Consider the following 13,490-nt stretch of genomic DNA (forward strand, 5'->3'; position numbering starts at 1 on the left):
CAGAGGTGATAAATAATAATAACAATTATTATTATTAATTTATATTGATTGAAAATAATAATAAAGAAATATATAGCCGTATTTCACAATTTTATGTCACATTTTCATTTTGCATGCAAAATTCACATTACAACACAAAATGTATGAGAATGATTCTATTCAATATAACATTTTGCAATGCTCTAATGACAATAACATTGACAATGATTTACATAAATGTAAATTGTGTGTGGCCCTGCAAAGGACCCTGTCCAGGGTGTACCCTGCCTTCATCTGGAACTATGTCAAACGTTGCTGTCCATAGACTTGATTTGTCCCTTTTCGTCATTGCATGTGGTTTTGAGGACTTCTGCACCGACAAAGTCTGAGGGCATGTCAAAGAAAAGCTCATCATCAAAACAGTCACGGTCAGCTGGGGATGCCATGGAGGGTAACTTCATGATGAAACCAGTAACCAGCCCACCAATTGCAGATGCAGCAATGGTAGAGAAGACTGCTGCAACTTGATAGAGAGCTTGTTCTTGTGCAGTACGGCCTAAACCTGGCTTCAACCCAGGAATCATTCTTTGCAGCTCCAGCAGCTTTGGATCTCCCTCAGGTGGAGCACGATGGGAGAATATCTGGTACATGCTGGGCCCATAGGTTTCCTCAGTGGCTAAAAGTATAGCGCAGATTCCTGCCGTGGAAGATATCAGGCCAGTGAGTCCATGGAGATTGTGAATACCACACTGGTCTTGGATCCTCATGTGGTGTGCTAGAAAGGGAGTCAGGTATTTGTACCCAAAGAAACAGGCAGTACAGCCCATAATACCCAGGGCATATGCAGCTGCAGGAGAAATCATCATGTCCACAGATGCCCCAACTGTCACACCACCTGCCAGAGTTACATTTTGGATGTCTGCCATTGTGAGTTTACCTCTCTTGTTAAACATGGCAGAGAGTGCAAATGCAGTCATGGTGGATGCACTTAGGCCTATAAAAGTGTGAAGTATTGCTCTGTGTTGATCATCACCCTTGAAGGTCAGAGCAGAGTTAAATGAAGGCCAGAACACCCAGAGGAACAAGGTCCCTATTACTGACAGGATGTCAGAATGGTAGCTGGTTATCTCTTTTGCATGTCCATCATTCAGGCTTGGACGGTACAGAACAAATGTCACTCCTAGACCAAAGTAACAGGCAAACAGGTGAATAAGGATAGTGCCCCCTGCATCGTTAATTCTAATGTATTTCAATACAGCCCACTCAGTCACAGCAAAGACAGGGATCTCTAGCAAAACCATAACCAGGAGCTGAACAGGGCTGGTCTTCCCAAGCACAGCTCCAAAAGAGATGAGCACCACAGCACACGCAAACTCTGCGTTCAGCAGGTTGATCACACTCAGGTGAATTTTACCATCATAGTAAAACTGGAAGAAGCCTTGCACCAAGATTGCCCACTGGATTGCAAACGTGGCTGTAAGAAAATTGAAGACCATTCCACTGAAGCCGTAGAATCGAAAGAAGGCCAGCAGGCAACCAAAACCTACGAAGATCATCACCTGCACATCGGAAAAGTAGGGATAGTCACGATACAGGGAGTTCTCCATTGGGTTGGTCTGGTTGTTTTGCAGCTTAGCGTTGGCATTGTCATCGTAGGTGACAAAGACAGCATAAAGAGCCAGAATAACAATCTCCAGCAACACCACAAAGACTGGCAGGCGCACTTTCAAAGTCGTAGAATTACTCATGTTGATGCACAACTCACAGTCCAGCGAGTGGCTCCCCCAGCTGCACAAACACCCCTTTTATGCCTCTATTTTATCTGATAAGAAAAGCTGATGGCACTGGTTAAAGAGCCTAACCCCAGGACATCATTATTTAACACTGCAACACCTTGAGTGCAGAGTGTACTTGGATTCCTCAGATGCTTTGGAATTCCTTTTTTTTTTTTTTTTTTTTTTTGCTAACGTGGCATATTTTAACCCTAACCCTAACCCACCAAAATCTTATTTTCAATTCCAAAAAAGGGTGCTTGAAATACTAAAATAGTTATTTGTTGATATTAAAATAAAGATATAGATTTTTTGACTGTTTGATTCTTTTCTGAAAATCTGTTTTCATGTCCCTTTTATAGAATAAAATGCCAAATGTGTCGAATGTCATATTTAATAAATCACAGCTGAAAGCAATGTTATGAAACTTAAACATTAATAATGAATGGAGATAATGATGAGAGACTGTCCAAGTTGTTGTACACATGTATGTAACCATGATAAGAGGTAGTTTGGCCTGTTTACCGAAGGACCAGGAGAAAAAAGTCAAAGGAGTCAGTTGTAGAAAAGACATTGGTGGGATCCTGGAGTTCCCATAACTGGTCCTGCAAAAGTACACTGTTCTTATGCGCATTATAATAGTCTGACAGGAAGGAGAAAAGTGTTGCTGTTGTGTTTTGTTTTGTTTTTTACTACTTTGACATCATCTTGGGGGAAAATAGGGCATGAAGAAATGAAAAATTAGAACGTATGAGTGTATATAAAATATATGAGTGTTAACGGTGTGTTGCAATGGTATTTTGTGCACCACAAGACAATTTCAAGATTTTGCTTTTCTTGGGCATATCACAACGGGAACATGCTTGAACAATAAAACTAACAATGGTAAGAGTTTGGGTCTTCCTGTTTCACACACAGGCCGCCATGTCTCACTTGGAACTACTCTGTAACATAACCGGGGCTTTGAATGAGCTGTAGGTGAATTGGCCGTTGGATGTGCAAAGTTCAGCCTCGAATAGAAAATAAATATGGCACTGGGGGGAAATAACTACATTTAAATGTGGATATTGAGGTAAAATGTAGCCCATCCATGTTGACACTCCGTGCCAGCAGAGGCAACAGCGACGGGGAGACGGAGATTCAAACGAAGAGCCGGCAGAGGAAGAGCCGGCAAGACTCCCATGGTGCTCTGCACTGCCAACGTAGGCAAACAGGAACATGGCTCCCGGTGTTTAACATCAGCAGTCTGCTTTAAAAAGACACTCCACTGTGATTTATTGAGGTTGTCTGTGTGTCCACGGCCGGGTAAGAAGACGCCGTCGTAGAGTTCGTCGCCGGACCCGACAGACCGTCAGAAGGAAGCCTCTTCTTGTCCGTAAATCACCGACAGGTAACCGACCGGCTAGCCGGGGAGCTAGCGTTAGCATTGATGGCTAACCTGTCGAGTCGCTTCAGTCTCCAACATCTTGTTGATGAGTCGGCTGTGAAATCAGCTTTTAATCAGCACCCGAGGCGACAGATCACACAGCCGTCCTGCTGTTTCAGACGGTGTGTGTGTGTGTTAGCCTGATGGTAGATAGATACGAGCTCAGGAGCTTTGACACGACTGTAACTCTGTGGCATTTGGATGGTTTCGTTTATTTAAAAGAGGCTGTTTTCACAGCGGGAGCCCTCTTTCTTCCTCCTGGGGGTTTATGTTTTACCAAGTCTAACACGATGACTGCCGTCAACATGACGCTGCCCCGGTAGCCCCTTGGAGGAGAGCTGCTGCTGCTGCTTATCATTTAGTTAGTCGGTGGACTCTGGTTGTTGTTTATCGCCTGCTGGTACACTTGGACATTATATTTACTGAGTGTGAGCATCACTGAGGTAAATATATTGTATCTTTAGGGGTCCACACATGACTGACGACGTGGCAGGTGTCAGTAGGAAATCCCTCCGCGACTCCATTTTCCTTGTTTAAATCCAGGGCTGTGTGTCTGCAGGAGTATTGTTATTTTTGACAGAGTCCGTCCCGTGTTGCTTTCGAAACCTCACGGTTGAATTTGAAGGGCCAGAGATTTCAGCTTTTTAAAATGGCAGCAGCCAGACAGTATACGGCCTGTCAAAGGACTTGATCTGGCCCTGACTGCTTCTGAAACACCGTGAACCTAAAGTCTCTCCCCTGTTAGGTCATCTTATCAAAGGGCAGCTACGAATGACACAGGATTTAAGATAACTGCAGGTTTTTCTCAGTTGCATTTCTCTATGTGTGAAAGTTCAAGGTGTTTGCCTGTATTTACCTATCTACGTAACGTATCTTGCGTGAAGATGATTTTGGCCACATAAAATCAGAGATTTAGAACTTTGCCCTCAGAGAACAAGAAATTTGGCTCTACTTATAGACTATCAATTGGTTTTTCCCCATTAAAAACCATCGAATCACCAGTGCTTGGTCAAGATCAAGAAAGATCCTCAGTCAATGTTCATAAGGTCTTTCTGTTTGAATGACGTTGTCCAAATGAAGATTCATTGTGTAACATAGATAACCCAGAATATTTGGCAGTTCTGGAGACATCTGGACAATAATGTAAGTATATATAAACTATTGCTGGACTAGTTGGTTCATGTGGTTTCTAGAAAACAATGTCACCTCATCACTCACTCACTCATCATTGTTGACTGTCACAAGAAGCATGTCATTATTGAAGCCATTATTAAAATTTGACACAGAAAGGACTTTATTGCAGCTTTTCTGGACATATGCTGCTGCAGTATTCTACTTTCATCAATTTTCCAGGCAAGACACCATTCATCAAAGCCACTGTCCATGGAACAGGTCCATGTTTGTTTTAGATGAACCACCATTAAAGTACTTTTTCCTGTGAGCTGTTCATCTTTTGAGATTGTTTTCTCAATGTACAAATAAAAAAAGAAACATCTGCTACTGAAAAGGTGTAACTTTTTTGAAGCAATGTCTTTTCTCCTTAGAAGACAGGCTTGTTGGAATATGTGGTTTCAGCTGTTGTTGTTCTGATCCAATTCAATGGTGGGCTATTCACTCTAGAAACAACTTTGTAACATAAAAATGGGTCATGTTGAACAGCTTTATATGAAAGAAATGATAATTTATGGTTAAATTTCTTTCAGTGTGGTTCAAGATGGCAAGTCCAAGGACTAGAAGAGTTCTGAAGGAAGTGAGAACACAGGATGAGAATAATGTAAGTCCTCTTTGCAACTTTTCCTAGTCCAAATATTGTCAACTTAGGAGTCTTATCTCTGTGGCAGAAATCAGGTTTGCAAGGAGCCACATACACATTTCTCTGCTTTCATCAATTTACAAATTAAATGTGGGAGTAATTTTAGTTGGAACGAATGCAGATATGTTTTTGACCTGCATCTTTGGTAACAGCAGTTGGTAGATATACTGTAATGTCTTTTAACATATAAATAAAGGTACCAAAAAAATTCCTTTATTTTGAAGTACATTTATGGAGTATAGACAATACATACAATATTGTTTTTCTTATTCCTATACTTTTTTATCTTTTAATTGGTCATGATAAAAAAAAATCTCATCAATCTCAATCAGTATTTTTGTTTACATGCAGTGTTTAAATGTGAAGTCTTAATGATGACTTATAATATTGTTGAATCAAATTGTTATTTTCAAAAGAATATAGAGTCAGGTCACTGTTATTTATTTCCATAATTGTACACAGAAACTTGAATTCTTATCTTTTCAGTTGTGCTTTGAATGTGGTGCTTTCAACCCCCAGTGGGTTAGTGTGACCTATGGCATCTGGATTTGTCTTGAGTGTTCTGGCAAGCACAGAGGCCTGGGGGTCCATCTCAGGTAAGAACTTTCTAACACATTTTGCTAGAATTTTTCGCCGGTAATAATATGAAGTTTGTATCATCAATCAAATCTTGTGTGATGACACATGATGTTTCCAGCTTTATACAGATCAATTCACTAGGATACTAAATAAATATATGTGTGTGTGTGTGTGTATATGTGTGTATATATATATATATATATATATATATATACACACACACACACACACATATATATATATATATATATATATATATATATATATATATATATATATGGGCTTCCTGAGGTTTTAGATAAACTTACCTAGAGCCATCTCTGAGAATGGACATCAGAATGGACATCAGAATTAACCTTAAATTAACCTTAAATAACAGGGTGAATTGAAAGAGTTGCATTTTTTTGTCCCATTAGTGCAATGACCATTAGCAGTTCAGAGAAATCGAGATACTGGTCACTTATTCCCACTAAACTATTAACAGCCTGATAACGTTTATCTCTTCTATCCAGTTTTGTGCGCTCTGTCACCATGGACAAGTGGAAAGATATTGAGCTTGAGAAGATGAAAGCAGGAGGAAATGGAAAATTCCGTTTGTTTCTTGAACTTCAAGATGATTATGATCCCAGCTGGACTCTACAGGAGAAATACAACAGCAAAGCCGCTGCACTCTTCAGGGATAAGGTCAGCAGTGCAGAACCAAAGGCATCTATACTAAACTCTTGACTGACTTTATTAATATCTTAGATTTCAGATTTAGAATTAAATCATAATTCGTTCTGGTTTTCAAAAAACTAAATTTATGGACCCCTGTACATTGTGGTAGATGCATCAGAGAGAACAGTGACTTAGGGATTTTTTTGTGTCCAAGAATTCATGCTGCTGTTGTCATTCGAACTGAAAAGGGAACTTGAAGCATTGGTCCAATGTTTGTTGAGTTTTCTGTCTGACTTTTCTCATATACACACTGTGCATAATTCACATCCTCTGACACTGTATATGACAGGTTGCCACTTTAGCAGAAGGTAAGGAATGGTCCATTGAGACATCCTCTGCCAAAAACTGGACATCTCCTCAACCCAAGGCGAGCCTTTCATCCTCTCATCGGTAAATGAGAAGTTCTAAACAAAATAGAACTGTTTGTAATTTCAGAAACAGACCAGTGATTAATGTATTAATTATTAATGAATTAAAATTTCTATCATTTAGCTCAGGGGGATCTGGGCAAAACTCAGCAAAATCGAGTGACAAAGCTTTTGAGGACTGGTTGAGTGACGATGTTAATTCTTATCAGAGGTGAGAGAGTCACCCTCTTGAAATGTTTAATTAAATGATTATTATTAATCTGTAAACTATTTTTTTCTAATGATTGTTGATGCTTCTTCAGTGGAGGGGGTTACAGTGGCAATCAGGAGAATCGGTATGTTGGCTTTGGGAACACAGTGACCCCAGAGAAAAAAGAAGACGACTTCCTGAACAACGCCATGTCTTCTATTTATTCAGTAGGTCATGGTACATGTGATTTGGCTGAGCGCTGATTTTGTTTTTCTCACTAACATTTTTTTTTTCGTTGTGTTATCGGCAGGGTTGGAGCAGTTTCACTGTTGGAGCTAGCAAGTTTGCTTCTATTGCTAAAGATAATGTGAGTGTATTTACCTAGTAGGTGCATGTACAGTATCCTGTTTTTTATGGAATTGAAGCCAGAATTAACCACATAAGTTGCCACTATGAATAAATGACACTTATTATTATACCCCCCCTCAAACAGACAACTAAATTGGCAAACCAAGCAACCTTAAAGGTAAGATTAATTTAGTCATGGTTAACCCATTATTTGTCTGTAATTATTTATTAAGGTTTTTGTTTGTTTAACTTAGGTTTTCCTCTGTCTTACATCTCTGTGTATTGCACTAAGAAGCACCTCTGACTTAAAGGTGTTAGTCACAAACTGTACACTATTCTTGGTAAACCTCTTAACAAACAGCTCTAACAACTGTGATTACTTTAATATCTCTTTTGCCCTCTCGGGATCTGTGGATGTAGTTAAGGGGCTATAAGGCACCCCCAGAACCGGTAAAAGCAGATTATAGGTGCATGGAGCTTTTCCTGCATCTTGTTATGTTTTTAATTTCATATCGTCCATGTTTTTCTGTAGTACTGTCCGCTTTTCATTATTTCATCTATAAAACAAACATTTTGAATGTCCTCTTCATGCACTTCAGTTTGTGTATACTAACATAAGGCATTGCGTCATTTTAATTTACTTTACCTATACTTTGAGTTTATGGATAACCTTTGAAAAACAGCTGGTAACATTATTATGTGATAATATATTATGGGATGGGAATCTTTTAAATTCCCAACCCTAATATAGAAATGTTGCTCACTCATACCCATTGAAAATGAATTATACATCCATGCATGACAATTTTTGTGTTGACTTCAAATGGTGCTTTAGAGGTGGAATGGTAATGTAAACCAAATTTTCTACACTATTTGGCCCTTCATTTGAAATCAGTATTGAAATCAGTAACGGTTCTATTTAGTAGGGTTTTTTTGTTTTTTTTCCTGTAAATAGGAAAAGCAAAAAGCCTGGCTAAAGCAACACATTACTTTGCATAATTTAGGAGACAGAAAGGAGCAAAAATGTATTCTTGTGGTATATGGAATGATGTACATTCTGTAAACTAAGAAAAACATATGTAGGCAGCACAGTGCAGCCGAAATGATGTTCACATTGGTTATGTAGACGTTTTGAACCATTGCACCCTCTAGAGCTTGTTCAGTGTCATGGTGGATGGGAATGATGGGTAACAAATGAAACTGTGGAACAAGCATCTCAGTGTGTTGCACTACTGTGAATGATAAACTGTGTTTCATTCAAGTGACATCTCCCCTCTGACTCCCAACCAGGCCACAGAGTTAGGACAGACATTAAATGAGAATGTAATCAAACCTACCCAAGAAAAGGTAACATTGATGTTTGAAGTTGTTGATTTGGTGGGGTGCAGTTCTTTAGAAACAAACAGCTTCAGATGTGAATGTGCTATTTTCTACACTGCTTGTCTTTTCTAAATCATCTGCTTTATGCCAGTTTACACCAAAAGACAAAAGCTATGCTTTCACAGATACAAAATAAGAAAAAAAACAACCTTTATAACAATCTTTATCTTCTCAGCAGTTAGGAAATTACCAAAGTTAAAAATTTGTGATCTGTCTATATTGTACCAGGGGTGAGTCAGTGGGCTTTCAGCACTGTCACTGAAAATTTTAAAAGATTTTTTTTTTTTTTTCAAGGCATTCAGTTTCCACTGGATTCTGTTTTCTGAAAAAAGATTTTTTACTGTTCTTATCTAAATGTTATTAACATGCTCTTGTTGTCTAAAATAGCAATTAAAGCATCTTTGCATGTTACACAACATCAGCAGCTCTTAAGCAGATCATGGTACGTTGACATCAAATTGGGGGGGAAAAAAAAGCTACCAATTGAGGTTTCAAATTGGTTGTCTCACTCTGCCCCAAAACAGGAACTCTATATTTAATGCAAAGTTCTTATGCAACTTATTTTCATGGGAAAATCTGAGATGGTAACAGAATTTAAAAAGTTCTTAACTGACCACAAAAGTAAGCCATGCTCCTTTGGTCTGCGGCAAAAGATAATATGCCACAGTCTTGGTAAAGACAAGATGACACAACCTGGGGCTCTTCAGCTGACAAATAATTTACTGGCTATGCAGATTAAGTGTGCTTGAGCTGTTGCATTAAAAACAAAGCTTTGTTTTCTGGCAAAAAAATTATGAACTAAATAAAATCATTGTCCTTAAAATCATGGTGAATGGTTTCTATTTAAAAACTTCTCTACAGTAGCACTAATGCTTTCTGTCAAATGAGTAGCTCCAGGATGTGTTGGGATTGATATTGGGATCGGCTTAGGCCTTTCTGGCTGGAAGAATACATGCTGATGTTTTTAAACAAAGGGTTAGGGTGCATGATGATAGATTTTACTTTTTATTACAAATTACCAGAAGATTTTTTTTCTTTCCTACCCTTTAAGTGTGGTGACTGAGAGAGGTGATATTAAAGAAGTATTGGGGGGGAAAAAAGCTTTTGTCTTTTAATGTACTGCTGGCATTGGTGATTGAAGATATTTATAGAATATACTGTGGTAGCAGCTTCTTACTTTCTTGCAAAATGGTAGTCGCTGCTTTACTTTGGTGTTTTAATCTATTCAGATGAGCAACTTTTGAAAAAAAAAAAAAACCCAAACGTTATGCTCTTCTCCTGTTGATCACAAGTTCCCCTAATCAAATGGATGCACAAATTTTTCTCACAATCAAAATTATACTTTTGTTCAATACATGCTATGATTAACAAAAACTATTTGGATTTTATTCGTTTTTGATTATAATTTGCATCAATGCAGGTCAAAGATGGCAAATTGCTAGATGAAATGACAGTCAGCATCACTGGGCTAGCAAGCAAGGTAGGATGGGCAGATCTCTGCCACGATGCACTGGAGCAAAACCAGTCTCCTTAACACCAACAGTATGTCTGATCCTCCCATACTAAACCATGGACCTCTCAATTAAGATGTAGAAAACTCCAAACATTGTAACCGGCGAAGGAGACTGGCTTTGCTACAATGATGAATGTACATGGAAACATGCTAACTTATTGTAATCTCTTATTTTTCTTGCTCCCATTGTTTATTTTGGTGGTGAGTACCATTTGGAAATAAGCATTTGTGAGGAATTGTATTAGTACTGGCTACTGTTAATGAAATTGAAACAGCAGAGTTACAGCCTTTTAATTTATTTTGTGCTCAATTTAGATTTTTTTTTATACTAAAGGTGACACTGTTTTTGGTTTATTATAATAATTTTTATTTTGCCACCTTATATGTAAAGTAAAATACGATTAATAATAAACAAACAAACACGGTTATTAGCCAAAATTTAATCTAAAACTCCTCTCTTATCCTTAGGTTCAGGGAGCTGGTGCAAAATTGACTAATCTCTTCTCGGGAAAACCAGAAGATGGGTATGAAAACGTTATTTTTCAAATTCAATAACTCACACGTACAAATAGTTTGTAACATGTTGTTCAATTTGATGAAACATGAACCCTTAAGGTGCTTCATTGTGTTTTCACTTATGTTCAGGTCCGAGGGAGAAAGCTATCAGAACATGGATGCCACTGAGGGATATCAAGGCAGTTCGAGTCAGCCTGTCGCAAAGGACTTCTGGGAAACCTTTGGCAGCAATAGTTCCTTAAAGGCCAAGAAATCTCCCAGCAGTGACAGCTGGACCGTTGCGGATAATTCCACAAAGAAGAGCTCTGACAGTTGGGACAATTGGGGCTCTGAAGCAGCATCCAACAACAAACACAGTACAGAAGAGAGCTGGGAGGCCTGGGACAACAACTGGGAGAATGCAGATGGTAAGACGAAGAAAAGTCCAACAAAACCTGCTGAGGAAACCTGGGATAATGCAGACTGGTAGTGACCTCATAACCCTCAATCTCTCCCTTTTTCTGGCCTGTTCCTTTTGTCTGTCCGTACCTCTTTCTCTGTTCATTTCACCGGCACTTTCTGGGAAAGAGCTTTGTCCACGTAGTTTCTGTCAATCCAAATTCAAAAATATATTTATTATAAACCCAAAAAGCAATGAATGAAGCCTGAGGTCAGTGACAATAACAAATGAATTGAATAATCTTAAAAATACAATTATATTGACTTGCATTCTTGTATATTATTGTAAATTACCTTCATCACTGAGAATTACAATGAATCGGTGTAAATAAAGGAACCGCCTGGTCTCACATATGATAATCTTAATGGTGAAATGGCATTCTTCGTGTATAATCGTGGTAATGATTCTGGTTTTCAATTCCTGACATAACAATTGATGAAAGATTTGACATTGTAAATACCAGCCCTTGTAAATACTGTATGATTGATACACTAATTACATTCTTTTGTCAGTTATCGAATTGACCTACTTTGCCCCTTGACCTTTTGCACGTTTTGTTCTGGCGTTTGGATCAAATATATACATTTTCAAACAACATTAAATACGATGAAGAATTTTTTTTTTTTTTATATATTTGTTACAAATATTGTAACAAACCATTAATCCCAAAAGTTGTCAATTTTAAATATGTCATGTCTTACTACTTAATGGGCCTTTATATTGTCATTGTCTTCTTTTTTTTTTTTTTTTTTCCCCTCTTTTTTTTTATAATTATTATTATTATTTTTTTTTTTTTTTTTTTATATATAAATGTGCAAATCATGAAGGGTTTTTGGTAATTATCTTACCATGACCAGAAAATTTAACAACAGGAGGTTTGGATATCTCTTTTTTGATTTATATTTAAACCTTGTAAGCTCACTTTTTACATCTTCACTCTGTCATTAACAGTAACTCAAGTCTTGCTTGAGCGACTCAAGAGTTTGGACAGGGTGTAATGCCTGTCCAAAATCATTCGCTGTAACGTCTTCAGTGACAAATAAAAGTAATCTTAAAGCCCATCACCATCATCATATTACATTCTTTTCTTTTCTTTTTTTGGGGGGGGCTATTCATCCCTATAAGTAACCTTAATGCAACAATATTTTGGAATGAGTCGTCTAATTTCTTTTGTACTTCATAACAGATTTGCTGAATTATGTTTCAAGTTTTGTTTTCATTATAGCTGACTGCTACAGTTTCAGGAGTTCAAACTGTCACCACAGGCTATATTCAATTGTTCTTCCGCAAATGCTCAACATCGGCAGTCATTTTATTAATTTGATTTTGATTGGGTATTTTAAATAATTGCTACCTAAAGGTTATTTGTAGTTTATGGTAGATAATGTCACATAAAAGTCACTCGTGGGAATATATGCTGTAAGTACTGCATGCAAGTTGTGTTTTAATAACTGGACACAAATGGGAACGGTAGATTGTTATCTGCATGTTTTGTAACTACTGATCCTGTGAGCCTGTAACTTGTGACCACAGCTAAACAGACAGGTCATTGTAAATTTCATCGAATATGAAGCAACTCTGTGTGATGTGTTCTCCACATCTATTTCAGGTGTCATTGCACCATGATCATTATGTATTGTGAGGATTTGGTGTCACAGATATCTTCATGCTTGAATTATGGAGTAATATTAACAAACCTAAATGTTCATAGTTCTCAAAGCACTTGTTATGAATTAATTCAATCAACCTGATGCATCACTGACTCAGACAAAATGGCAGCTGTACTTACACTATTCATTGTAGATGGAAATGAATCACCATTGTTTTAACAAGAAGGAATGTAATAAGTGTGAAATTGAATATCAAGCCAATTTGTCTGGCAGTCTTAAAATTTAAATGAGCTGCTGAGGTTTGAAACAAATCAATATTGCACCATTTATCTTCTTTTTGTGGCCTCTAACTCATAACAGTTTTGAAAAAACATCCTGCATTTAATGACTTTAAAGTTTAATTTATATCTGCACATACCTATCTACAGATGTTTGGTTTTCATAAATGATGCATATTGCCAAAACTAAATTCATGTTACATTCAGCTAAGCAAATTTCAACAGGGTTCTGACTGATTTGTCAACATTTGTTTGGCTTGGTGTTTTTGTGGTGATTGGCCAGTTATCCATTGCTAACAGATTAGTGTGTGGACAGTCACTGCTGGATTGATGTTTATTATAACTTTTTGCTGTACTTATAAAGGAGGCCCTCATTGGGCCTCAGCATTGAATTTTAAAAATAGCATTTTCCTATTTCAGGATTTGACAACTGAAGGATAGGTTCTGGGAACATTGTTCCATGCTCATTTCCTACCTCTAAGAAGTCTTCAGTTTACTGGACATCATAGTTTCATGCATCATTGCATCATAGTTTTGATATAGACCTTACTATAGCAGACTC

The 13,490-nt window shown here is 37.7% G+C and overlaps 1 protein-coding gene and 1 pseudogene across 2 annotated transcripts; one reads left to right on the top strand and one right to left on the bottom strand.

Moving 5' to 3' along the window:
* Positions 1-284: 284 nt before the first annotated feature.
* Positions 285-1,727, bottom strand: LOC115044186 (ammonium transporter Rh type B pseudogene; annotated as a pseudogene).
* A 1,234-nt stretch (positions 1,728-2,961) lies between these two features.
* On the top strand, positions 2,962-11,788 carry arfgap1 (ADP-ribosylation factor GTPase activating protein 1). 2 transcript variants are annotated; one of them, XM_029501836.1, is made up of 13 exons: positions 2,962-3,141; positions 4,881-4,951; positions 5,477-5,586; positions 6,082-6,253; positions 6,576-6,676; positions 6,779-6,865; positions 6,957-7,071; positions 7,155-7,211; positions 7,338-7,370; positions 8,483-8,539; positions 9,993-10,052; positions 10,554-10,609; positions 10,731-11,788. In XM_029501836.1, the coding sequence occupies exons 2-13, from the start codon at positions 4,892-4,894 to the stop codon at positions 11,068-11,070; spliced, it is 1,248 nt and encodes a 415-aa protein (XP_029357696.1). In that variant the 5' UTR covers positions 2,962-3,141; positions 4,881-4,891; the 3' UTR covers positions 11,071-11,788. The 2 variants fall into 2 exon arrangements, with proteins under 2 accessions (XP_029357696.1, XP_029357697.1); XM_029501837.1 differs by lacking the exon at positions 8,483-8,539.
* The last annotated feature ends 1,702 nt before the right edge of the window (positions 11,789-13,490 follow it).

Source organism: Echeneis naucrates, chromosome 5 (assembly GCF_900963305.1).
Source record: "Echeneis naucrates chromosome 5, fEcheNa1.1, whole genome shotgun sequence".
NCBI lineage: Eukaryota > Metazoa > Chordata > Actinopteri > Carangiformes > Echeneidae > Echeneis > Echeneis naucrates.

Excerpts from the sequence above, each read along its gene's own strand:
- arfgap1 (XM_029501836.1), top strand. The coding sequence starts at position 4,892 with ATGGCAAGTCCAAGGACTAGAAGAGTTCTGAAGGAAGTGAGAACACAG. Across the intron at positions 6,254-6,575 it reads CTGCACTCTTCAGGGATAAG|GTTGCCACTTTAGCAGAAGG; the intron begins GTCAGCAGTGCA and ends TGTATATGACAG. Across the intron at positions 8,540-9,992 it reads TCAAACCTACCCAAGAAAAG|GTCAAAGATGGCAAATTGCT; the intron begins GTAACATTGATG and ends GCATCAATGCAG.